This window comes from Exophiala bonariae (assembly GCF_035927105.1).
Source record: "Exophiala bonariae strain CCFEE 5792 chromosome Unknown scaffold_18, whole genome shotgun sequence".
Taxonomy (NCBI): domain Eukaryota; kingdom Fungi; phylum Ascomycota; class Eurotiomycetes; order Chaetothyriales; family Herpotrichiellaceae; genus Exophiala; species Exophiala bonariae.
In genome coordinates this window covers 275,036-300,165 of record NW_027042493.1, presented here as the reverse complement: position 1 = coordinate 300,165, position 25,130 = coordinate 275,036, and the positions used below count along the sequence as shown (strand labels likewise).

At 49.8% G+C, this 25,130-nt stretch overlaps 8 protein-coding genes across 8 annotated transcripts; 4 read left to right on the top strand and 4 right to left on the bottom strand.

Moving 5' to 3' along the window:
- Positions 1–271: 271 nt before the first annotated feature.
- On the bottom strand, positions 272–1,755 carry LTR84_004048 (uncharacterized protein; the record flags this gene model as incomplete). Its single annotated transcript, XM_064847627.1, has 2 exons — positions 272–1,409; positions 1,496–1,755. The coding sequence occupies 2 exons, from the start codon at positions 1,753–1,755 to the stop codon at positions 272–274; spliced, it is 1,398 nt and encodes a 465-aa protein (XP_064704739.1).
- A 1,621-nt stretch (positions 1,756–3,376) lies between these two features.
- Positions 3,377–3,978, top strand: LTR84_004047 (uncharacterized protein; the record flags this gene model as incomplete). Its single annotated transcript, XM_064847626.1, has 2 exons — positions 3,377–3,430; positions 3,499–3,978. 2 exons carry the CDS (start codon positions 3,377–3,379, stop codon positions 3,976–3,978), a joined length of 534 nt encoding a protein of 177 aa, XP_064704738.1.
- A 371-nt stretch (positions 3,979–4,349) lies between these two features.
- LTR84_004046 (uncharacterized protein) lies at positions 4,350–6,309 on the bottom strand (the record flags this gene model as incomplete). Its single annotated transcript, XM_064847625.1, has 3 exons — positions 4,350–5,327; positions 5,396–5,801; positions 5,894–6,309. 3 exons carry the CDS (start codon positions 6,307–6,309, stop codon positions 4,350–4,352), a joined length of 1,800 nt encoding a protein of 599 aa, XP_064704737.1.
- A 2,842-nt stretch (positions 6,310–9,151) lies between these two features.
- LTR84_004045 (uncharacterized protein) lies at positions 9,152–9,862 on the top strand (the record flags this gene model as incomplete). Its single annotated transcript, XM_064847624.1, has 1 exon — positions 9,152–9,862. One exon carries the CDS (start codon positions 9,152–9,154, stop codon positions 9,860–9,862), a length of 711 nt encoding a protein of 236 aa, XP_064704736.1.
- Positions 9,863–12,198: 2,336 nt separating this feature from the next.
- LTR84_004044 (uncharacterized protein) lies at positions 12,199–13,336 on the top strand (the record flags this gene model as incomplete). Its single annotated transcript, XM_064847623.1, has 3 exons — positions 12,199–12,527; positions 12,576–13,122; positions 13,172–13,336. 3 exons carry the CDS (start codon positions 12,199–12,201, stop codon positions 13,334–13,336), a joined length of 1,041 nt encoding a protein of 346 aa, XP_064704735.1.
- A 1,527-nt stretch (positions 13,337–14,863) lies between these two features.
- On the top strand, positions 14,864–16,219 carry LTR84_004043 (uncharacterized protein; the record flags this gene model as incomplete). The annotated part of the gene is made up of 1 exon (XM_064847622.1): positions 14,864–16,219. The coding sequence occupies one exon, from the start codon at positions 14,864–14,866 to the stop codon at positions 16,217–16,219; it is 1,356 nt and encodes a 451-aa protein (XP_064704734.1).
- A 1,282-nt stretch (positions 16,220–17,501) lies between these two features.
- On the bottom strand, positions 17,502–18,074 carry LTR84_004042 (uncharacterized protein; the record flags this gene model as incomplete). The annotated part of the gene is made up of 1 exon (XM_064847621.1): positions 17,502–18,074. One exon carries the CDS (start codon positions 18,072–18,074, stop codon positions 17,502–17,504), a length of 573 nt encoding a protein of 190 aa, XP_064704733.1.
- A 1,991-nt stretch (positions 18,075–20,065) lies between these two features.
- LTR84_004041 (uncharacterized protein) lies at positions 20,066–24,382 on the bottom strand (the record flags this gene model as incomplete). The annotated part of the gene is made up of 2 exons (XM_064847620.1): positions 20,066–24,053; positions 24,351–24,382. 2 exons carry the CDS (start codon positions 24,380–24,382, stop codon positions 20,066–20,068), a joined length of 4,020 nt encoding a protein of 1,339 aa, XP_064704732.1.
- Positions 24,383–25,130: the final 748 nt, after the last annotated feature.

Here is a 25,130-nt window from a genome sequence, read left to right as displayed (position 1 = left end):
GCTGCCACCTATAACCTCCAGGACTCTCGCTCCATTCTCATTTTTGGTTTCCACCGTCCTTGCTTATTATGAGATTTGTTCCATTCAAGCTCTTCTCACTGACACACTGAAAAGCGCGAGTTGCCAGACTCTACTGATTCTAAGCGTCGAAGAGCATCGTTGATCAGCATGACTTCATGGAGATTCAGAAAGTGAGAGACAATGGTTCTCCAACTTGTTGAGTCATACAGACCACCTATGGCCCAGAGCCTATTTCGCGACCTAGAGTGTTCTAGCATTTGGTTCTAAGACTCCAACCATACTTCTGCACACGACCTGTTCCAAGACACAATGCACCCAACGCCGTCGCTAAACCAAGTCCAATCTGTGCCGACGTATATCCGCCTCTGCCACCTCCATTCGTGTTCAAAAGAGCACCCCCAATCGGTGGGCCAGCAAGAACTGCAAAGCTGATGACTGAGCATGCCATACCCAGCCGAACACCATTTTTGGTCAGATCCGAATTCAAACTTGTTACAGTTGTCGGGAACAGGCATTGGAAAGCTCCACCCGAGAATCCATAGATGGTGGCAAATGCAAACATTCCACTCCTAGAGTCGACCGCTATCCAGACGAACCCAAAAAGCGAATTCAGGAGAAGAAGAGGAACCATTGCGTTCAAAGGCCCGACGAACCGATCTGCCATGTATCCAGTCAGGAGGCGAACCGGGATTGCTGCTGCATTGAAGACGATCAAGATTGTTAAGGAGTCGGCATAACTCACACCAATGACCGTGCGAGCAAATGATGAGATGTAATAATAGCTCCAAAAGAGGCCGCCAAAGACCAACGACATTCCGAAAACAACCAAAACGTATGGGAGTTCTCGAAACGCAGCCCATTCGACAATTGGTCCCGACTTCCTGGGAGGGAGACGTGGTTTGAAGAATGCGAACGAGACACCCAGTAATGTCATGTTAACAAATCCTAGAGTTCGCATGGTCCAGCCAAATCCAATCTTAGGTAAAAGCTGGCGAACGATGACTGGATAGATTGAACCTCCAACTGATCCACCAGTCGACATGATGGCGATGGCGAGTCCTCTGTGCTTGGTAAAATACGTGGTGACGAGTCCCAGGGATGGAGTGAAGAATATGCCACTACCCAAACCGGTACATATCCCTTGAGCAAGGAGAAGCTGCCAAAATCTATGACTTATGCTCGTCATGAAGACACCCAATATTTGCAATGCCGCGCCCAGCAAGAAGGTAGGTGCAAACAGTCCAGCATCAAGGGCACGACCGGACCATGTTCCTACAAAAAAGACCATCCACAATTGAATCGAGCCAATCCAGGAGATGGTTGACTGTGTTTCCCCGAGGGTGTCCATATAATAGGCCTGGAACGCACCAAAAGAATTGAGATATCCCCTACGATGGCCCCTAATGTCAGTGGTGATCTTGAAAAGAGTTCGAGTTTCCACCCAATCAATTGAGCGACGGAATGCAAGGCTCACCAAGTTGTTAGACTGCATGTCCATAGTGCAGCAACCTGTGTCCATGCTCTCAAGCCACCGTCGGGTGCAGGGCCTGGATCCTTTATGTTACGTGTTGAGAGACGCGAGATGGCCTTGTCGAGGACATTGCTGGCAGTTTTCTTGAGGCTATGCCGGGAGGAAGCTCTCGACGATTGCTTGGTAAGACCCGGGGCGCCTGGGTTTCTAGAATGGGGATCATCTTGTTCTATGACGTCCTTCTCCGGCTCGAAACTCGACATGATTGATCGCAAACGATTGGTTCATTAGGGCACCAAAAGATTGAACGAAGTTTCCAGGGTGAATTGTGGGCGTCGAAAAGAGCATTCACTTGTTTTGTATGAAGTCTGAGGGCGAGAAAAAGCCATTTCAAGACGTGGGACGATCTCCAACCACAAAGGCTGAATGACGAGAAGGGCATTGGTGCTGTGTACCATTCCACAAAGTTGGGGTTGATAACTGTGCCGGATAGCCGATCCCGTTGCCTTAGGCCTCCCCCAACGGTGAGGTGGGAGTTTATTGGAGAACAGTCTGACATTCCATTTTCAGTGGATATCAAGCAAACTGTACCCTGACCGCTTCACATATCTGCTGTCATGACATAGGATTCTCCGCGAACAACACCGAGCTTGGCAAAGGCTTTGGAAGAAGTCCGAGTAGCCGTTCATCTAGTGGTCGCTTTTCGTTTTAAGATGTGAACGCTGGTCAACATACAATTTGAAACTCACCAGTGCAAAAAGCATTATCACATCGACGACGATCCCATCGTGACTCAGAATGTTCTTTAGCGTACAAGTGTACGCGCCTTGCACAGCACGAAGCCGACTTTGGTATTACTGGCCCAGTATGTTTGATGAGATGATCAGGAGTCAAGGGCTGTTGCATGAAATGAACACTGCATTAGTCATCGACTTCTTGCCCTATTCGAGAGAAATTGACTGCACGCCCTAGGATCAATATAGTTGTGCCCCATGTCATACCCTGCAGCATCTTCAAAGCTTGACACGCCTTTGCGTAGCTTGGCCTCTGTCCCAGCCGAGCAGGCTTCAAGAGTGTTCTTCGTGGTGAGTAAATACTGGCCGGTACCTTCTCCGCTCATCACCTGCAGTGTGTAGTATTGGATACGTCAGGTAATCTCAAATACAACCAGGTATCAGCGCGGTAAGTCTGCCATATGCATCTCAGGTAGGTGAGGTACCTGCCAAGTCACCCGGTTACCGTCTTCAAACAATTTGGGCCTGCCATTACTGACTTGCGGCTGTCTGTTTTTCCGGACCGGAATCGAACACTGCAAGCATTTTCGTTGAGATGCGATGGGAACTGAGGACTTGAACTTATCGAGGTCATGGCTGCCCGCCTGGCATCGACAGAGTCGGGTAAAAGCCATGCTCTTTTTGTGTCCACACCACTGGAACTCAGAGGAGTTGAGAATGTCTGCTATGTTGATCTTGTTAAGCCGACCTCCAGGACATTGGCATGATGGAAGTTCAATTCAAGGCGAGCAGCTATGCTGTCATCATGTTGGCGTGGCAGGAGCATTCAGCTTTGAGACTCATGGTCGTACCTTCCTGTTCAACTTGGAGCTGCACTGACGGCAGTGACTCAGTAAGGCTTGACTTGCACTAGTCGTGGTCTCGGCGATATCATGTGAATCAACGCCGAGCGAAGGATGAGTAGTAGTAATTGATGCCTTGATTGTCTGTTGTTGTGATCTGTTGTTTCCACCTCGCCGCACATCCATTCAACCAATCCCCACAACAAGACTCTTTTGTCTCTTGATAGTATCTTGTTACCCTCACAGCAATTCACCTGACTGTCAGAAGCTTGTCCCTTTCCCCAATCTGTGCAAACAAAAACGAGACAATGGACATCTCCAAGCTGCCACCAAACACCGAATTGTCCCGCTTGTACAAATTGGTGAGAAGACATACCCTTCCCTTTTCCCTCACCAGCCAACCCAGAACTAACAAGTCCCATCAATCCAGGCCCTCGAACGCTCCAGCGCAGGTGACCGTACCGAAGCATTCGATCTCTTCTCCCTTTGCCTCGACCATCCCGGTGCCACCAACCTGTTTCGCGCAATCGTGCTATTCCTCCTCTCCCTCGAATTCAAATCCAACGGCCTTCACTTCGTCCGTGCCGGCATGCACCTTCTCAGCCAGTACGCCCGCGATCACCCCGACCAACTCCTCGACCCCGAGTACCTCGAGGCAGAGAAAGACTCACGTGACTTGCTCAAATTCCACAATCAGCGTGCGACGACTCAGCGTGCGGCGGCCAGAAAGGAGGCGAGGAAGGACCGAGCTGCTGGATTTGAGGATTCTGATGATGATGAATTTGGCATCAAGAGTCCCATGCAGAAGCTCGCTCTCGGCACCGAGATTGAAGGTCGTCCTACTACTGCTAATGGCAACATTTTTGGTGGTGAGGTGAAGCAGGCTGTTCGCGGTCGGGTCAAGGTCTAAGCGTGACCAAAGAATGGCTGGATCTACACGTGTAGACTTGCGGGAAAGTTGTGTGTTCATTTTGGCTTCAGCTCAATGAGAACCTGATTACCTTGTACGAGCTGTAAGGTCGAGACATGAATGGGGAAAACGTGTTTTTAAAGAAAACATGCAGATGTACCACAAAAGAGAGATATGTCATGTCGTGCATGAGATTCCAATTCTGCGGAATATTTCCATGAACCATCGATGTCATGGTGCACACCGGGCCACGGAAGCCAAAATACCATTAATCAACGAAGCATAAATCATCAACATCATCGTTTCATTTCGTTTCATTCATTTCATCTATGCTTCGAATATTCTAATGGCTGATTTCATTTCATGTTTACTTAATCTTCATACTTGCGACTTTGGGAGGCCCAGAACTCGCACTCTGGCAAGGCCCATTCATCCAGCACGAACTGGGCGGGCATGCCTTTCGTCTCGCCGCCGGCGCGTTCATCATTACCGAGGCCGAAGATCAGGGTTCTGTTTCCCTCCTGAACGGGCAGCCACTGCGGGCGGTCGTCAGACGCGCCATACTCGGATCCGCGGTTCGGATCGCCCGAGATGATGAAGTTGGTGAGGTAGCCGTGGAAGGCGTCGGCGATGGCCCGCTGCGTGGCGGAGATGGACCGCACGCCCGCGTCCATCGTCTCGTAGGGCACGCAGTCGCCGTGCGCCGCGCCGCCCAGCACCGTCCGGTTGACGGCCCAGTGGTACAGGTAGACGTCGGCGTGAGAGGAGGAGGACGAGAAGACCGATGCCGTTTGCCGCACGGCGCATGAGTACGCGTACTGCCCGTATGCGGCCTCGAGGCGCCGGAACTCCTTGCCCACGCTGCGCCACTCGACGTATGAGTCCTGCGGGTACGCGTCCGAGATGTCTTCGTCGGGCGTCACTTGCGGGAGGAGGGTGGAGAAGAAGGAGTCGAACTGGCCCTCCGTCGACAGGTTTCTCGGCACGTAGAGCGATCCTTCGTTGGTGCTGAAGCCCGTGAGGATCGAGATGTTGGTGCTGCTCGGGAGGTGTTGGTCCAGTGGCCGGCCGGGGACGAGCTCGCCGTCGATGACTGGCTGCCAGGCCCACCGGAGTGATGGGTTCCACTGCTCGAAGACGAGGTCCGACGCGTTGACGAGTTTGGTCTCGTTGACGCTGCGGAGACAGGAGATGTCGTGCTCGCGGCAGCCTACCAGTGACATGAATTTGCTGCTTTGTTGCGTGTTGAGGGTCGAGTTGTAGTGGTGCAGGGCGCGGGAGTATGGCCCGCCGGATTCCATGATGACGCGATGGAAGGTGCTTTTATGATTGAGGAGATGGTGTCCGACCTGGGTGTTTTTGTGTTAGCTCGAGCATGCTCTTGTTTGGAAGTGATGTTGAGGTCGTGGAGACTTACAGAGTGTGCGCCCGCTGACAAGCCCATGAGGGTCACCTGGTTGGGATCACCACCGAATGCGGCGATGTTCTCTTGAACCCACTCCAGCAGCAGAACCTGATCGTGCAGGCCTAGATTGAGGATTCCCTCCTCTGCGGCAAGCACCGAGTTCAAGAATCCTAGAGCACCTAGTCTGTAGTTGAATGTCACGGCGATAAATGGGTCGGCCCAAGCCACCATCGCCGCGGTATCGTGGCTTTTGGAACTTCCCCTGTTGAAGGCTCCGCCATGGAAATAGACCATGACAGGGAGCAGACCTAGAAATTCGTCGGTGCTGTCCGTGGGTCGAAAGACGTTCACCGTCAGACAGTCCTCGCTGCCATTGTCATTTCCATCTGGAAGTGGTTTGAAAGGTCTCCCTGGACATCTAAAACATTGCAGAAGAAATGATTAGTCTATATTGTGTTGTGAGGAGAAGTAGCAGTGTCGGCCACCACCACCGTGAAGTTGGGATCTTACCTTTGTCCAAAACTTGACGCTTCAAAAGTCTCGTTTGAAGGTAGGACTGGCCGTGGCCGAGCAAACCTCAAATCCCCAATAGGTGGCAGGGCATAAGGAATCCCCAAATGAGCTTCCACCTGCTTGGGGAAGTTCGGTCTATCGATGATAATCCCTTGGAATGTGCCTTGTCGCAATGTGACTTTCGGTATCGAGCCTCGTGCCAACACCCAACCCAGAACTAGAGTCAATGCGGCCGCTATGACTCCAAAGACTGCAAAATACACAACCACCTTGCCGACATTAGACCTTAGAAAACGCCTTCCCCGGGTTGTGGGCGCCTTGTCGTTCTTGGCCTCCTGAGTTACGGATCCGGTTGTGGGAACTGGCAGATCGGAAACTACCTTGCTGTCGGCATTGAAGAGAGAATAACCCATGGCTGGGCAATTTTGGGGAAAGATCTTGTGGTGAATAGATCTGCGCCCATGGCGGTTGGCTATGACGACGAGGGAGGTGAAGACATGGTTCAAGATGGTGAAGCACTGTGTCCCTACAGATTAATGATAGGGTTGTTTAGCTGTGCCCTGCAGGGGTGATCAGGCTCCTAATGTTGAAGGATTGGGACCTCAGTCGAAGGCAGGACCACGACGTCAAAATACAGGAAGTGAAGGATCAACAGACATTGTGCCCCGAAGCGAGGTTCATATCTGTCTCGACAAGCAAGCCACCTAGGCCACCGACCAGAAAGTCAATTGCCGGCTAGAATGAGTGATGAGGAAATACCCTGGTGAAAGCACGAAAAAGAGCTCCATTCGAATGTGGCTTCAAATTGCTTTGTCGTCAGTGGTTGAGACGATTCAAAGTTCCAGAACCAGACGCTCAATGTGGATTCGCCTCCGGTGGCGTGCCTTTTTTAGTTGAAGAATAAGAAGACTATCGGGTTATGAACACGGGTTGTCCATGGCGTTGCTCCGTCTGGACAATGGGTACTCCGTAGTCCGTAAGCTTCTACGGATAAGTCTTTTTATTCTTCCCCAGAACCGAGGGTGATGATTACTCCGTACGGTGAGAGTCACGGGCTTTAGGCGGGGTAGTTCACCTATTAGTTAGTACCCGGGTAGCCTAAATGCAGGAGCGGACCTGAGCAAGTTGCACCCACCGCTCCTAACTGATTGATGTCTACCTACCTAGGTACCATTGACCCTAGAAACCAACCGAACAAGTCCATGAATTGAGTGAATGAAGACAGTCAAAGGTGTGCTTCTCACATATCTGTCACTGCAGGGACACAGAAGAAAAGCTTCTAGAAAAAATCGAGCATGCAGCACGCTGAACTGAATTGCTTGATTCTTTCTTCAAGCCATCACACCCTGTCTATCAAGCATTTCTCGCGAATCAGATCGGCAAGAGATGTGTCGTGCTCGGTCTGGGCGCTTTTCTTTGGCTCTTGAATGATTGGGAGAGGCGGGGGCTCCCCGTGTCACGAATGACGCTTAGGCTGTTTAGGCTGTTTAGGCGGGTCCAGGTGCCTGAGCAGACCCCCAACCTCCCCATTCAGAACCAAGCTGCCGCTAAGTACCACTAAGTTGCCTTCTTCGCACCGCCCGAGCTGACCCATCTTTGGGCCTAGACTCTGCCGTGTCGCTGCCGCGGAAAACAGTGACTCGATGACGGATACGTTCTTCGTGACTTGCAATCTCATCATTCCAACACCTGCTTTCACTAACCACGTGCATGATGTTATCATCAAAAAACTCTTGGGAATACAGTACCCGTAGACCAGACTATGGAAAGCTGAAAATCTCAGCTGCAGCAGACTGGGACGAACGCCATGGCAATCGTGGAGGGCTCAACTAACGAATCCGTAGCTGTACTTGTGATGGCCTCATCGATGGCTGTTATTCCGTGCTGTTCACACGTGTACCACCCACTCATGCCGCAGCATCACCCCCGTGACACACCTGGGAATTCATGATGCCAAGCCTTTCGACGTCTGGTCTCCGTTTTCTCACTTCTCCAACAGTTTCTTACTTATGGACTATTCAATCTTATGTTCTTAGATCATCGATCGACTGTCAAAGGTCGATTTCTCGGAACAAGTTCTGTACTGCGCGGCTGCAGATGGCATCAATCCATAGATATGTGCTCATGATCTGCTTGAACGCGTTATAATTCGCCATGCCGCACCTTTCAACCACAAGTTTCAGCCAACGCTGGAGTTGACGGGTCGTGTCAGCGTTGGTCGGTGTGTTGGTAAGTCCATAAATTACTAGCAACCACAGCAGCACCTCTGGACTGGTTGTCGCAACGTGCTGTTGCATCGCACGCTTGACCGTCTTCCCATACTTGTGCTGAAGCCAAGCAAAGGGCAATCGAAGGAGACGCCATCGTAGGAAGATCTTTCCACAGAAAGGAAGTATCCCGAGTCGCAGGAGCTCATCGGTAGAATCGGCCCTTGTTGACAAGTAAGATACTCGGGATATATGGCGTGTGCCATGGTCATGAGAAGCTGTTCAATACCAAGCTTTTTACCGAGCACAACCCTTTGTTGCTCGCAACGCAAAATCCGCAAAGGTGGTCCCATATTTTGGCAAGCTCTGTGTCCGTCTAGCAGACGGTTTCAGGAAACCAAACAGTGATATTGACGGTCCGAGATTTTGCTGCGCAAAGAACAACGGCGCTTCACCCGCTGCCAGCCATACAGAAAGATCACATCGGTTTCTAGTCAGCAATGTTTCTAGGCTGTGTTATTTTCCTCGGCTAGCTTTTCCTGGGTTCAACTGCACTAGGCCTCAGCCCCAGAATGTCCAGAATGTTCACCTATTGGCTTCAATCACTTCCTCAGAGAGCCAAATAAATAGCCCATCCTCGCTCGCCGAAACTCTGGAAAATTGACACCCATCTACTCCAACGTTTTGGCATCGGGCACAAGAGCCATCAACCTCCTGTGGTCCATCATATTTCACCTTCCGCTTCCGGCACCAGCCGCAAGCAACACCAATTCGCCAATTTTATCTTTCATTGATATGAGAGAGTGCCAGGGCCACTGATGACTATGATCTGCTGATGCAAGATGGTTCAACGTGAGTGTATATCTAGCAGATGTCTTCCATTTTCACTGTCGAAAGTTTTCCTTTGTTGCCCATTCTCTTACGGATGTTAAGACTTACCCCGTTACCTGCTTAATCTTCGGCCCTGATCCTCAACGATGTTTCCGAAAATGAAGGCCGAAAGAAATCGTAAGCGGCGGAGGCACCATCACTGTCGACGTTGAGGGAAATGGACTCTCGTCATATGTTCCCTGGAATGGGTGACATGCGACATGCGTACGCACCACTCTCAGCACATTTAGCCGCCCATGGCTATACCGTGGCCTGCATGGACAACCGAGGGCACGGTGACAGCTCGCTTTTATTCGATGGCTACAAATACGGAGATGAAGCAATAGCACAAGACTTCATCAATATAGCGCTCGATTTCGGAAAGGGCTGCCCTGCTGTACTAGCAGGGTGTTCCTTCTCCGCAGGCTCAGCTACTATCGCTGCCGGTAAGCGCCCTGATTTGGTTGCCGGAATCATATTGCTGGCACCATTCCTACACAATCCGAAGGGGCTCGAAGATGCAGTGGCGCCGTTCTCTCATGCCGGCGATGTTCGCCAAACTTTGGGGTCCTTCAGTGTGGGAGTCATATGCCAAGATATTATGGCCAGCGAGGAAAAGGCAGCGAAGAGAGCCACGGCATCGAGAACTTCGCTAAATCAAGGCTGGAGGTGGAGAGCATTCCAGCAGATTGTCAAAGGCCTCGATCATAGCGTGGTCAGGCCATGGATAACTAAGGTGAATGCACCGGTGCTTGTGTTGATGGGGGATAAGGACCCTGACTGGCCAAACCCGATGGACGAGGCAAACTGGGTTGTTTCAAATGTCAAGGATGATCGATCGATTACAGTACAGGGTACAGGGCACGCGCCTATGCTGGAATGTCCGTAGTTCATTGGTGGCGAAATTCTGCAGTTTTTAGGCAGATTGAAAGTCAACAAAGCTTTCGGTTGAAGAGACAGAATGCTTCACGGACACTACTGGACGTGATCTCAACTTCACGAAACTTGTTCAGCGAGCTCCAGCGTGGCGTCCCGTACACTTGATGGTTTTTATCAATGTTAGAGCCCTGGTCAAGATGCCATAAGATGTTGATAAGTACGAATATACCGACACCTAGCGAAGTTCAATTAATTTTCAGGCTTAGGCAAGATGAACACAATCCATGGGAGATGATCTCCTCAGTGGAGCTGTGAGAGACCTGGAGACTTAAGGTCGCCTAGGGAGTAATATGAAAGCCATTAGTATAACGAATGAAAATGAGACAAACATGAGGCCTGTCATTCTGCTTATGCTTCTTTCCCGAGAGGACTAGATGTCAGGCATCTTGATTCGAACTGCTGCCAAAATCTACTTCGATTCGGGCCTTGTGTCGACAGTGTTATCGTAGCGTCAAACTACCAAGCTATCGAGTACTTCGTACTCGATATGATTATTATTATCTTGAAGTAAAAACTCGGAGGCTAGAGGCCGAGATGCAGGGCAGATCAGGTGGTTGATGGACAGGCAACTTGCTGGAGTCGGATTAGGTTGGATGCGTGGAATCAACAGTCCGCCGAAGCCACGTGAATTAGTGAACTTGATTAGCTGGGCAAGAGCTAGCAAGTCTGCAACTACTTGGGTATCAGTCCGACTAAGAAGGCTATTGCAACATATCCTTGACTGCATGGTCGTATTCGCTGCTCCAAAGCAAAACCCGAAACGATTTTCGAGATGGACGCAAAAAGACCGAGGTGCCATCAGGGCAGCAACTCTCGTCTGGGGTAAGGGAGGCCAAGAAAGCATTCGACCCAATTCAGCATCAAGTCCTCAGCCATCCCGTAAGCTAATCGCTGTTGACCCCAGGGCTAAGGCGCCCAAGCTTGGAGTATCCTTGTCGAGAGGGGTCGATACGGCGGGTGCAACATCAGCACTTTAGCGAGAAGACAGTCACCCAGAAAGTCATGAGATGTCGAGAAGTAATCATGTCGTGCCTCGACAGTTGCCTTGCCCGGCACCTCGCGGCACAAGGTGGCGGAGGCTGAGCTGAGCCAACATGAGAATGCGAACACGAAACTCGAAGCAAGCGTAATGGGTATTCGAGATGATGATGCGGCATATTATCTAACCTTGTACGCCGAACGGGGTTATTCCTTTCTGCGGGGTATGACGAGGAATAAAACTGTACAGGGTTATTTTATACGCTAGAAGGATGCCCAGCTGTGGAGAAGATTCTTACTCGTACATTCGACTTGGAACCTGCAGACGAGATTGGAAACCGTCCTTTTTTCCCAACCGGCAACCGGCTGGTCAATACCAAACTCCCAGTGATGAACGAGATCGGCATTTGTGACTTGACGCAGTACCTTTGTGCGACGACAGCGGAACAATTGTCTGTAAGCAGGTCCATGCCGGTTCGATCAATATCAACTGCATAATTACTCGTACAAGCGACGAAGAATATCTGCGGTTACTGGGATGACGGAAACGTAATCGTCAAACGAACCACCTCCAGAGAACACTGACTTTGTTCACAGATCGCCTATTGGACGGATTGACATTGGCAATCGACCTCCAGAAAGTCAGTAAGCTCATTCAAAATCAACCTTTTGGGAAATCCGGGCGAACCGAGCTCAACTGTCAGTCAACATCGTCATCTATTGGGCGCTTGGGCCGGTGCCGAGAGGCAAGATAGATTTACAAGAAAATTAGAGTCTTCTCTGAGATGGATCAATCAATGTGCTAGTTAGGACGGCTTAGACGATATGTTGGACTGCTTCTCAACTGTCACAAGGCTCCCTAGAAGGATGGGTGGTCGGTCTTTGTTCATCCTGTGCCACCGAACAATCCTAATCCTGACCACCCTCGGCGTCGCTCCACCCGAGTTTCTCGCACAATTGCAGCTCGCGAACAAATCACCTTTCACCGTGTGGTGTTACATGCTCTCTAGGCAATAGCCTTCAACAACCCTGGGCAGTCCTTCCTGCATCTACTCGGTACTACTACTGAGTATTGCCAACCAAATCTGTCACATTTTATTACTCAATCTGACTGGTTCGTATGCGCCCCTCCCGACTTTACCTTTTTCTCCGCAATGGCGGAACAGGACCCTGATCCATTGTCTCCATGACCTTATGCCAACGAACAATAAAGCTCCAGCCTCCTCCCAATTGCGGCTGACACCATGCCACCTCAAGTTACTTCGTTCACGCCCTTCTGGCTTCATCAACACTCAAACATCAGGTATTATGGCTGATAAACACGAATCTCCAGCTTCTACACCCCCAACGACCCATGTCGAGGGTGTGCAACCACATCACTACCGTCCCAGTACGGTCGACGGCCAACCCGCGTATGCCGAGCATGGTGCTCTAGTCGACCATAAAGGTCCGCAGGAAGAACTTGTTCAGTCAGAGCCTGATCTCTTGTGGAGCAGAATCCGCCATTACATGAGAGAGCCTTTCTCCGAATTCTTTGGTGTCTTCATACTCATTCTCTTTGGCGATGGGGTAGTGGCTCAGGTCGTCCTATCTGGCGGGAAGAAAGGTGACTATCAGTCTATCTCTTGGGGCTGGGGGTAAGTTAATATGTGTCATAGTCTACCTCAAATTACTGACGTTTTCAGATTGGGTGTCATGCTCGGCGTTTATTCCAGTGGTATATCCGGTGCCCATATCAACCCAGCTGTTACCTTTGCAAATTGCGTCTTTCGAAAGTTTCCATGGCGCAAGTTCTTCCCTTATATGATCGCTCAAATACTGGGAGCAATGTGCGCTTCGGCCATCGTCTACGCGAATTACAAATCGGCAATTGATGTCTTCGAAGGTGGTGCTGATATTAGGACAGTCCCTGGATATTCAGAGACAGCTACCGCCGGTATCTTCTGCACTTATCCTGCTCCATTCATGACCAAAACGGGCCAGTTCTTCTCTGAATTTATCGCCAGCACGATCCTCATGTTCTTGATTTATGCTCTCAAGGATGATGGTAACATTGGAGCCGGGCCGTTGATCCCTCTTTGCTTGTTCTTCGTTATCTTCGGCATTGGTGCGTGTTTCGGTTGGGAAACCGGTTATGCCATTAATCTTGCCCGTGACTTCGGCCCAAGATTGGTGTCGTACATGATCGGTTATGGCACCAATGTATGGAAAGCAGGAGACTATTATTTCTGGGTAAGTACGACCCTTGAGATCATAGGACAAGATACTTATGGTCTTCTAGGTTCCCATGGTTGCCCCATTCTTTGGATGCACCTTCGGAGGCTTTCTCTATGATACATTCCTCTTTACAGGAGAATCTCCAATCAATACTCCAGGCATGGGTCTAATGAGGTTCACACAATTGAACAAGAAAACGTGGTCGAACACCTATCAATCCGCGGCTTGAGAAGACAATGCTATACACTAAAGCGGACGATCTTCTTTCACCTTTCTTCTCGGATGCTTGCGGACAAACTTGGTCCATTAAAATGGTGGTTGAGGAAAAAATTATCAGACAAAGTGGAAGGACCTCGGAAAACATCTTATCAAGGAGAATCACCTTGGAGCTATGACGACTCTGATGCTGGTTCAAAAAATGAACATTACATAAGAATGATATCGCTGTTATGATGCAAAAGCACGTCATGTGAATCTGTAGATGTATCTAATCATTATTAGGTACTGTACCTCTACCTAGGTAGGTATGTATCTAAGCTATCAAGGCTAGTCATCGATATGACGTAATAGGCCACAAGCAGCACGAACACACAGCTTACCTCCACCCGCCCTCTTGCTGTAAGTTGGCCAAGCATTCTAAAACCACAGTAACACGTGGCCGCATCCATTCTAGCAGCCGTTCAATCGCTCTATCTCATTTTCGGTATCTCTTATACAGATACCTTCTCGGAGAGGTCTTTGTTCACCTGCACTAGAGCCGAACCGCACGTGATTGATGCCAAGCCCTAACTCGGCAAAATCTCCGAAGCGGTGCTATTCCGTATCTAGTTAGGCTGGAACGCGAACCGTGCTATCTAATTTCCCCAGCCTTCTCTAGAGTCTTTGTTACACCTCTCACGACCTCTAAACAACCCGTGCGCGTCCGCGCTACAAGGTCAGCCACGGCGGCAAGATCAACATTGAGTCATGGCGTTGCCGTCAGATGCTCATCACGCTTGGAGCACGAGTATGTGCGGCTCGATTGCGTGTCCATCTAGTAGTGAGTAAATGAGACAGCCACTCCGGGTATGCCCAACACATGCCCAACACTTGCGTCACTTCCTCGTCCATGCACAAGAGGAGGGCATCTCGACTCACATCTCCATCTCTACGTGAGTCTATAGCTACACCTTGATGTGGCAATATGTGGGACAAGTACTTCTTCGTATTCTCAATCCCAACCACAAACGTGGCGTTGCTACTAAGACCCTGAGCGACTAGAGCCTCAAGGGTGTGCTCAGGTACCCACTAAAAACATCGACAGCGTGACGCCTCTACCGAACAGGCCGATCGAGATAGGATGGAAATAGCCCGAGACAAGATTGCCGACCCAAATTGTGGGGGGTGTTCATCTGGCGCGAACCATCGCCATGATTGAGTTTTCGGGGCATTTTCCAGCCTCAGGCCTTAGGAGTTACACCAGAGCGACCGCAAGGCCAGCAAGCTTAGGTCTCTACGATGTCTGAGCACGACCAACCACAGCGTTGCTGAGACCACCTTGTGTCCACTACATTGTCCCGAGGCTTGTCTCCCAGCATGCGCATTTTCTTTTAACTCATTGTTCTCTCCAGCCTTTCTATATCGACACAATGAATACAGCATATATGAATACGGGTTACAATCCCAAGTATCACAATGGCGTGCCTCATAGAGTTCTCCCTCAGTCACCTCTTCGATCCCAACATACCTCCCAAATTACCATCAAAAGCATTCCAAAATGCGGATCGCAATTGCTTCCCTCTCACTTTTAGTACCAACAACACTGGCTGCTTATGCCCTTCAAGATGATTACGCCGGGTCAGCATTCGCCGGAATGTTTGATTTCTTCACAGATAACGATCCTACAAATGGTTACGTCAATTATGTCTCCCAATCAGAAGCTCAAAATTCAGGACTGTACCAAATCCAAAATGGTGCTGTCTATATGGGTGTTGACTCCACGAATACTGCTTCCGGTCGTGGTCGCAACAGCATACGTATCAGCAGCAAAAAATCATACAATCACGGTCTCTTCATTATCGACCTTGCACACATGCCCGCAGGTGCCTGTGGTACGTGGCCAGCATTCTGGCTACTGGGACCTGACTGGCCGAACAATGGCGAAGTTGACATAATCGAAGGAGTCAACTCCCAATCGGCTAACAATATGGCTCTGCATACCGATGCTGGCTGTAGTATTACCCATACGGGCGCCTTCAGTGGTGATCTCATGACTGACAACTGCGACGTTAATGCTCCAGGACAGGGCAACAACGTTGGATGTTCGATTCACAGTGGCGATTCAAGGAGCTTCGGAAATGGTTTCAATTCCAATGGTGGCGGAGTCTATGCCACGGAATGGACAAGTGAAGCAATCAACATTTGGTTCTTCCCTCGAGGAGCTATTCCCTCGGATCTCACCAGCGGTACACCTGACCCATCAAACTGGGGACAGCCCTCAGGCCAATTCACCGGCGCCTGTGATATCGACGAGAAATTCAAGGATCAAAAGATGATCTTCGATGTCACATTCTGTGGTGACTGGGCTGGCAACGTCTGGTCAACAGATGCGACTTGTGCCCCTAAAGCATCCACCTGTCAATCCTTCGTTCAGAACAATCCTGCTGCTTTCAAAGATACCTACTGGCTCGTCAACAGCCTAAAGGTCTTTTCTCAAAATGGTGCAGCGCCCGCTCCAGCTCCCACTCAGTCTCAACCTGGTGCTCCGGGTGTGACCACAGCGACTGCACTTCCCACGACCGCTACGGCCGCCATTCCAACGACCTTTGCAACCGTCACCCAATCGATCCCTACTGGAGCTACAGCAACAGCCACTGTTACATACCCTACAAATGCTCCTGCCAACACCATCGCACCCACGAACACCGTTCCTGCCCCTGCCCCACCCGCGAATACTCCTGCTTCTCCCATTGTTCCCGCTCCCACCGATGCTCCAGCACCCAACAATGGAGGCGGTAACGGTGGTTGGGGTGGTAATGGAGGCGGCAACAATAATGGAGGAGCTGGCTGGGGCGGCTATGGTGGCGGTGGTGGCAGACCAGGAGGCGGTCGTGGTGGTCGAGGAGGACAATGATCGTCACTGATGTGATGGTTATCAACTCTCGGCCCCTTTTCGATTCTTTTCCACTGTCACCAATACCTGTACAGCATATTTTCCCTTTTGATACTTTCGACAGCGACGACACCATTTGACATTTATTTGCATTACGCCAAAGAGCACACCATTTTATCATCACCAAATTTACGACATATCAGGAACGACAGAACCAGGACTTACGAATTTGTACACATTTCATCAACCCTTGGATATAAATTGCGCAGCGACATAGAGGAAGGCACGGACTTGCCATTACATTTGAATTTGTATCATATGAGCATGGATATATAATAGATGGACATGAGTGCGTTACTAGGTCTCAACATGGGCGGCCACGGGTGAGATACTTACAATATCTCCGCAAATTTGGGGGAATTTTGGCATATATAGACTACCCACCTAGGGAATTAGTAAGGTACCAGCGTACCTAGACCAAAGATACAATGGATCTGAACCATTGTTCTGCATAATGGAAACATCCAAACACAAACATGTTCTACGCTTTCATTTCGAGCAACCTTCACGTCTTCTTGGACGGCATGTAATAAACCGGGAACCAAAACATGAGTAAAGGTAATTGAAAACCTGTTACGGCAAAGCGATGCAAGTGGTGGAACTCTCCGATCAACTAACCCTGTCTACAACCCAAAATCTTGTTCCTTAGCGCACATGCACTGCATGAGAATGTCATCCTCTCCCCGTATCTCGATCGATACGTAATCTCCACGGAGTCGAGCCTAACAATGTTTATGCAATTTTCGTGCGGTCCACGAAACTAGCTACTAAGTACTCTGTGAGGGCAAAGCCATGGCCTATTGTTACTGCCCAGAGGCTTTATCTTTGTTTCTGCTCATCCAGACCTTGCATTTGTGTGTCGCGGGCCGAGGTACGAGGTAGAAGGAGGAGTGAATCATCATGGATGCATCAAAAAGTCGAATGACATTAAAATTAGATTTCTAGTAAAGTGCCGCTCCTGGGACAGCGTGAGGCAGCAGGTCTAGTGCCGTTTCCCCATTTACCCTTCAGTATCGTACCGAAGAAACCGAATAAGTCTGAGCGGTGCAGTTCCTCCATATGCTCCTGAAACTCCTCAAGATCATTTTGGATATTCGGGGACTAAGGACCCTCATACATGTCTGGTCGAAGGTAGACAAGTCATCCTAAGACTACCATTCCCAAAAGATGCAGATGGGTGCGACAAAGTACACGTTTCCAAATCGGCCCAGTATTGCGTGAACCATATGAGGCATCGTGGCGTTTAAGAGACACACACTCCACCAACCTCTGCGCTCCAGAGTCCGGAGTTGAACTCGGAGAAGACTGTCTTGATCTGCCATCCGGCAGTGGTGGCGTTCAGGTTGGAGGCCTTGAGGATGTTGATACCCTTGATAGGCGTCTGGGGACCTAGGGTGGCGGCCCATCGGAAAGCAATGGTGTCACAGGTGACGGCATCGATGGCCAAGACGGAGAATCCGATGGCTGGCTGGGTTCCCTGGCCGCCGATGAATGCCTGCTTGGAGGGGAAGGTGGTCGAGCCCAAGGGGATGCCGGCCAGGAAGTTGATCGAGTCCGAGGTGTCGGTGAAGTCGGAGGCGAGGAGCTTGTTGGCCACGTTGACGTCAAACGCGGTCAGGAGAGAGCTGAAGCCGCTGACCAGGTTGCTGGCGGTGGTGCTGGTCAGGCAGTTGACGGGAGCACCTGGAGGGGGTGCTGGGCCGCCAGGGGGTGGTGGTGGAGGGGGGTTGTTTGGCTTTGGAGGCCCTGGTTGAGGAACGGCGGCGGCGACGCTGGCCAAAGCCGCAACGATGATGGTGCTGGCAGAGAACTTCATTTTTGGATTTGTGTATGAAGGGGTGTTGATGAATGGGTCAACGAGTGACTAGGGTGAGATTTGCAAGAAAGTGAGCAAAGCGTGTTTCTAAAGAGTGACTAGGGGTCGGAGCCTAATTGATGAAGTAAGTGCTTGGGAGGGAAGAGATCTCATCGACATCCGGCTCCTACACAATTACTTATACTCACCCTTCGTCACGGAGCGTGAGGTAGCCGTATGGTGTCGGTAAACATATTTACCACGTCCACGTCCACAAGAATCCAAATGAAGAACACATACGAATGTGGAAATGAGCGACCGTCAGCTTGCAAGCTGGGTTATCGGGGATATTGTTTTGAGTTCGTATCCGACGTGGCCGCCAGAGGCCCAGTTGGCCGCTCCGGTCTGGTTCCTTTGCCCTTGTCCATAACGAGGAATGTACAGTGGACATGAAGCAACATAACTAGTCATCTCACAGGAAGAGTTTTTCTAGTGATGTTGGATCTCGTGATATCAAATAGTCCGAGTTCTAAATTCGGATTAGCATGCAAATTGTCTTTCGTTTAAGCCTTTTTCTGGCTGCCCCTGGATTTTTGGCGCCTTCTGTGGTTGGCTCATTCGACCATTGTTATGCGAGGCTGATGGTGGTGGAAATCACGGACGTTCTCCCCTTTGCATTTTCTCCGCTCGAAAACAGATGGCATTGAACCACAATAATAACGTGGGTTTGGAAGGGATCATGCGGAGATTATCAGTACGAAGTAATACTGATTACTCCTTGCATCTCGTTCGGAATTTCGGATGCACTCCACAGTCAAGTTTCTGTCATATTTGCACGCACGGGAGTGCGAGTTCCAGACTCTCAGAACGTCTAAATCCTGACAGCGTGGAAACAGCCGAAAAGACGCGCATCGTTAGAAATATCGTGTACGAGGTGAGAGATCTCCACAAATATAAGCATCCCAAATCAATCAAAGGCTTGTTGCATAAGCTTCTTCAATTCAGTCCACAAGCACTTCTCAACGACGAGCCAGAAAGCCAAAAGTTCCAGACACTTAAATTTTGGGTACCGGTAAAACGAGACTATTATTGAATAAGGCGAGCTGGAAGCTGGAGCGGGCCCTTTGGTCCATGTCAGCCCCCTTAGCGAGCAGGATCCGATGCCTTCTTACTACTGCTTTGGCAAGTGTTTCTGTACCTGCGGTTTGGAATTCGTATTGTAAGTAGTATACGGATACATCCATCGAAACAGCGGACGTCCGTGAAATATTACCAATAGCTCCAATGACAATAATAATACTGCTTTGCCGTCGAGCGTTCGAGTAAGGCCCTGAGTTCCTAACCTCAAAGCTCAATTCTCAGCTCCGCCACCCCGTCTCGGTTATCGCCTGCTGGAGCATGCACGGATCGCCAATCGTGAGTTCCAGGCACTGGTTTTCGCCTATTTTCAATGACCATCTACCCTATTCTCATTGCGCAAGATTCGGCCAACTCCGTAAGTGTACGTGGTGGGTGCGTGGTATCTATCAACGCTCAACTCCAAGTCGTAAAGCTGCTCGTGGTTTTGTTTCCATGATGTCTCACTCAAGCAACGACCCATCAGCTTTCACGTAAAGTTCAGCACAGTGCACCACACGTGGCGCTGCGCACATTAAAATTGCATTCGAAAAGTACCAATGTAACCTAATATATGTTGAACGAAGTTTCTTAGAACCTAGCTGGTACTCCATTTTTCCATTGCGCTGTAAGGTCAAGCCGCAGAGCATATAGCTAGTCAAATGATGATAAAGTCCAGAGAGCAAGGGAGAAGTCGCCGAGCATTATTTCTCATGAAGATTGACAGTTCTGTGCTCACACATCAAATTATCTTTCGAACAAAACATACAGATTTTCGTGATACCATTAGAAATTTTCATAAAGAAGGAAATTGAGAGTCCGGCGTCAAAAGAAGGAAGATAAATTATTCCCATATCACCTCTCCCCCACAAGCTGAAGGAGCTCTTTTGCCTCCATCACAGCCTGGCATTCCGGTGCCGCGGTCTAAATCTTCTGCGAGTAGGTGGTGGGATTGTTGTCGTCCCGTTAGTGGGAGCATCGCCTGATTCTGGGGCTGGTGCATCGTTCTCGGTCGGTTCTACAGTCTCATCACCTGTGGTAGTCTGCTTCGTGGAGGTGCCGGTGGAAGTTGTGGAGTCGTCGTTGCCTTCATCCGAAGGAATCGTCTCGTTTTGAGGCGGCTGAGCAACAGCAGGGGCAGTCAAGTTATATGTAGGAGGGGCGACGACAGGGTAGGTCAGGTTGGCTGGAGGGAACGAGAAGTTACCGTTCGCAGGTGGCCCGCCAAAGGTAATGTTTGAGGGAGGCCCTGCGAATGTGCCATTGGAGAACGCCCATGTCCCGTTGCTACCCCCTAGACGAAAATTGTCAAGATCCAGAATAGGTGACTCGGTTTCAGCACCGTTGCAGCTGAATGCCCAGGAGAATGTCGATGTAAATTCCTTGATCTTGAATTCGTTTCCAGTTTTAGTCCACTCGGTCGCGGAGTCAAGTCCGGACACAACTTGCAGCACACCTTCATCGTCAGACACAGTCAATGAACATTCGGCTGGGGTGTCTCCAGACGCTGGGACTCTGTAATCAAATGAATACCAATAGCTTCCGTTTGCTGCAGCTGTATAGAGAGTCTGTGAAAGTGTAGCAATATCAGACGATGAACTTGGATGCAGACGAGCAAATCCCTTGCCGTCTGAAGCAAGATCTGGAGACGTAGTATCACGCTTCTTCATCTTTCTCTTTATCGTTGGAGCTGCCATTCCTCCCCACACGATATCTCCTTCAACTATGGCCCAGCCACCTAAAGAGCACTCGAATGAAGGATTCTTCAAGATTTGAGATGGCGGTGTGGGGTCACAACCATTTTCGGCCCACGAGGAATTACTGCTTGGATAAGAAGCATTGCTAGATGGGAATGAAGGGAAAGACGAGTTGCCTTGAGTGCCGTTGTGTGGGAACGATGGAAATGAAGAATTGCCTTGGGTGCCATTATAGGGGAATGATGGGAACGAAGTGTTGCCATGCGCATTGTAGGCTGGACCGGTAGTTGTTGGATCGGCGGAACTCATGGTGGTGGTGGTAGTCAGAGATACGGTGCTGGTAGTAGTCGTTTCTACAACTGCAGCGCTGGTTGTAGTTTCATTGTATGGCCAATAGTGAGTGCTGTTTCCCGGAAGCGTGATATTCCAATCTGTCCAGTGCGTTCCATTGGGAAAAGAGCCATTATAAGAAGGATACGTGGAATAAGCACTGGTGGTTACATAGAGTGAAGTAGTGCTTGTCTCAGTTGGATCCACGAGTAAAGAAGTGATAGTTGTTGTAGCAGTCTCACTCGTGGTGGTTGAATTATAGATCCAATCATACCAGTGAGTGCCGTTTGGTAAAGTACCGTTGAAGGGGAGCGTGATGTTCCAGTCTGTCCAATGTGTATTGTTAGGAAAAGTTCCATTGAAGCCTGTTGGATATGGATACACGGCACTGGTTGTAACGTGGGCGCTCGTAGTGGTGGTGGTGGTGGTAACGGGGTCCACAAACAACGGAGATGTAGTTGTACTGATCGAGGAGCTTGCCGTGTCGTTGTGAACCCAATCTTGCCAGTGAGTCCCGTTGGGTAATGTTACATTCCAGTCAGTCCAGTGAGTTCCGTTAGGAAAAGAACCATTGTATGGGATGCCACTGGGATATGCACTAGTGGTCGTGATATATGCATACGTGGTAGTGCTTGTGGTAAGAGAAGTGGGATCTACAAACAGTGTAGATGTAGTTGTACTGACTGAGGAGCTTGTTGTGTCATTATAAAGCCAGTCTTGCCAGTGAGTTCCATTTGTCACATTCCAATCAGTCCAGTGAGTATGATTTGAAAAGGTCCCATTGAAGGGGTACCCTGAGTAAGCAGTCGTAGAAGTTGCATAATCACTTGTGGTAGTAGTGGCTGGGTCAACAAACAAGGTCGATGTAGTTGTACTCAAAGGTGACGTCTCATTGTAAAGCCAGTCATACCAGTGTGTGCCGTTAGGTAGAGTTCCATTCCAGTGAGTCCCGTTCCACAACGTACCATTCCAGGGGTTTGTGGCTGGATACGTAACTGTAGTCAAATAAGCACTGGTCGTGGTGGTTGTCTCAGGATCTATGAACAACGTTGAAGTGGTGGTCGTGGTCAGCGAACTGGTTGTCTCGTTGAAAATCCAGTCGTACCAGTGTGTGCCGTTCCACAACGACCCATTGAACGAGACGGTGGGATACACACTGCTCGTTATAATGTAAGCTTGGCTAGACGTCGTAGTAGTCAAAGGATCGACTATCAATGTCGAGGTCGTGGTTTTAGTTGTGATCAAGGCGCTCGTTGTTTCATTGTACAGCCAGTCGTACCAATGAGTGCCGTTCGGTAGTGTCCCATTCCATAGATGTGTTCCATTAAAGGGAGGTGCTGGCGGATGTGTAGCTGTTGTAGTCGAAGAAGCACTAGAAGACGTCGTGGTAGTTTCCGGATCAACATCCAAAGTCGAGGTGGTGGTTGAGGTTACAGAGCTCGAAGAGCTGTTGTAGAGCCAGTCAAACCAATGAGTACCATTCGGCAATGTTCCGTTCCACGGGTGACCTGCATTGTAGGGAAAATCTGATGGGTAAGCAATACTTGTTGTCGAAGTACTCGAAGTTGTTGTAGTTGCCGGATCAACGGGCAAGGTGGAAGTCGTGGTGGTGGTCAATGCGCTTGTCGACTGATTGTACAGCCAATCATACCAATGCGTAACGTTGGGCAAAGTGCCGTTCCAAGTGTGAGATCCATTGTACGTGGGGTTGACCGCGTGGCCGCTTGTCGTTGCCGCCAACGAGGAAGTGGTGGAAATGACGAAGGGGGTTGTGCTCGAAGTTGTGGCTGGATCAACCGATGAGAGAGCGATTGTCATGTCATGTAGCCATGAATGACCAGGTGTTGAACGTGTAACAGCCTCAGAGCTTAACGAACTGGTTGAGCCATGACCAATGGGATCGATCAATGAAGAGCTTGAACTTTGAGGTTTTGTCGATGAAGTTTCATGAACAGGTTGAGTGGAAGCTCCGGTTCCCCATCTCGTTTTTGTTGTCGTCTCACTAACATGAATCGAGCTCGAACTCTTCGAGGTAGTTGACGATGTTGACGATCCGATGATGGAGGTGCTGATCCTCGGACCACTTCCATGCCAAGGATGATGGTGTTCCCATGAGCCTTTGTCACCCGCACCTTGGACACCCATGGTTGTTGAAGCAGATGCAGAACTGCTGCTCGGGTCTTGGCCACGTTTTTCACCAGCCCACGTGCATGTGAAGCTGTGAGAGATTGTCCAATTGGTTTTTCCAACTGTGCTCCCGGACTCTGTAGCCCATTCATGGCCGATGGCATCACTGTAAACATCACAATATTGACCTTGGTTCACGCCATTCTTCAAGACAATATAAGTATTGAAGAAGTTGCATCCTAAGATTTCACATTCCTTCGAGCAAGAAGCCGTGTCAAAGGGACCATGGAAGATTTTGGAATCGAGGAAATAATTGGACCCTGAAGGTGGTCGAATGGCTTGGTTGCCCACGTACGAGGGAACATCGAACCCATCTGGAGTACTCAAGGTGGTGTTCGTATATCCATTCAGACCTGCGATGAGAGCGTTTGCACTGGCTGAATCGGGAGCAGCAAAAGCACCGGCCCAGAAAGCAACCTTGATGACAACCTCAGAACCCTCCTCTTTCTCAAAGTATATCTGAAACGATGAACATGCTTCCAGGGAGTCGCAGAGGAGAGCACCGATGGAAGCATCATACTCTTCAAGCACAGCCACTCCGAGGAACCCATCACCTGCTGTCCATATATGAGCATCGGTGATCTGCTGCGAATAGCCAGCTGGAGCTACGGCGGAAACAGCAGTATCGGAGAAAGTTTTATCGTTGGACCATGAGGCGGCGGCTGGATCGCTACAGGAACAGGTTGGCTCAACATTTCTTTGCAACAAGTTTCCTTTCATTGGTATATAAGCATCCCATTTTCCCAAAGACCCCAAAACCAAATTAACGAATAGAAAAAGGTGAAAGAATGGCGGCATATTGTATGGAGCAATAGCCCTGTAGAGAGCGGCTGTGCAAAGAAAAAAACGAATGGACGCGTTCGAAGACGCAAGGAGAGCTTATGGAAAACAGGAAGAGAAGCCAAAAAAGTGTCCTACCTGGGTACTTACGCAGAATATCTGATGAAGCAAGCTCTGGCTTCGTAACGGCTGCGGCATGGGCCAGCGTACAAGGGTCATGGCTGTAGGAGAATCAAATGTGTGCTCCAAGCCTGCTGCTGCACGCAATGCTGCGGGATTCTCTGAATCTGGAATCTGGCAAGTCCGAAGCTGATGATGCAGCCACACTGTTTTGCTCATTCGAGAGGGAGGGGGGCTTTGAGAGCATCTGATTGAGCAGACCCTGGTACATACGAGAGATGATAGTGGAAGCTGGAGGAGACGACTACCTGTTTCAGTCCCAGAAGGAATCCGCAGCCAGAGAGCCAAAGCAATACGGATAAGTTGCGGTCGAAATGTAAGCAACCAGGTTTAGTTGCGCTTTCTATCCAGACGAGTTCCTGGCGCCATGACGGCTCAGAAGGTCGCAATTCAGCCACGATGCACGACGATGGTAACTCTGTAAGAAGATGAGGTTGAAATTAAAGGAGAAGGAAGTGAAGTCTAAGCCCAAAGAGGACTAGTTGATCTACTAACCCTGATATTGGTTCTTGGCAGCATGTGGCTTGGTGAAGAGATTAGAACTTCCTGGGGGTTGCCACCATAAAACATCTCAAAGTTGCATCGAGGTCTAAATGCAGAGGGTTTCAACGCGGGGTTCCCATCAAGTTCGTCCCGCGTGTACTGTTTGTATCTACTCGTGTCACAGTGTGTCATCAGAACTCAAGCTGGATCTCACAAGAACTCCTGTTCATGCCGCATCTCTCGTAGGAATCAGAGGACTGCGGCCCGCAAGACCGAGATTCCTGTGTACAAGTACTTCAAGATG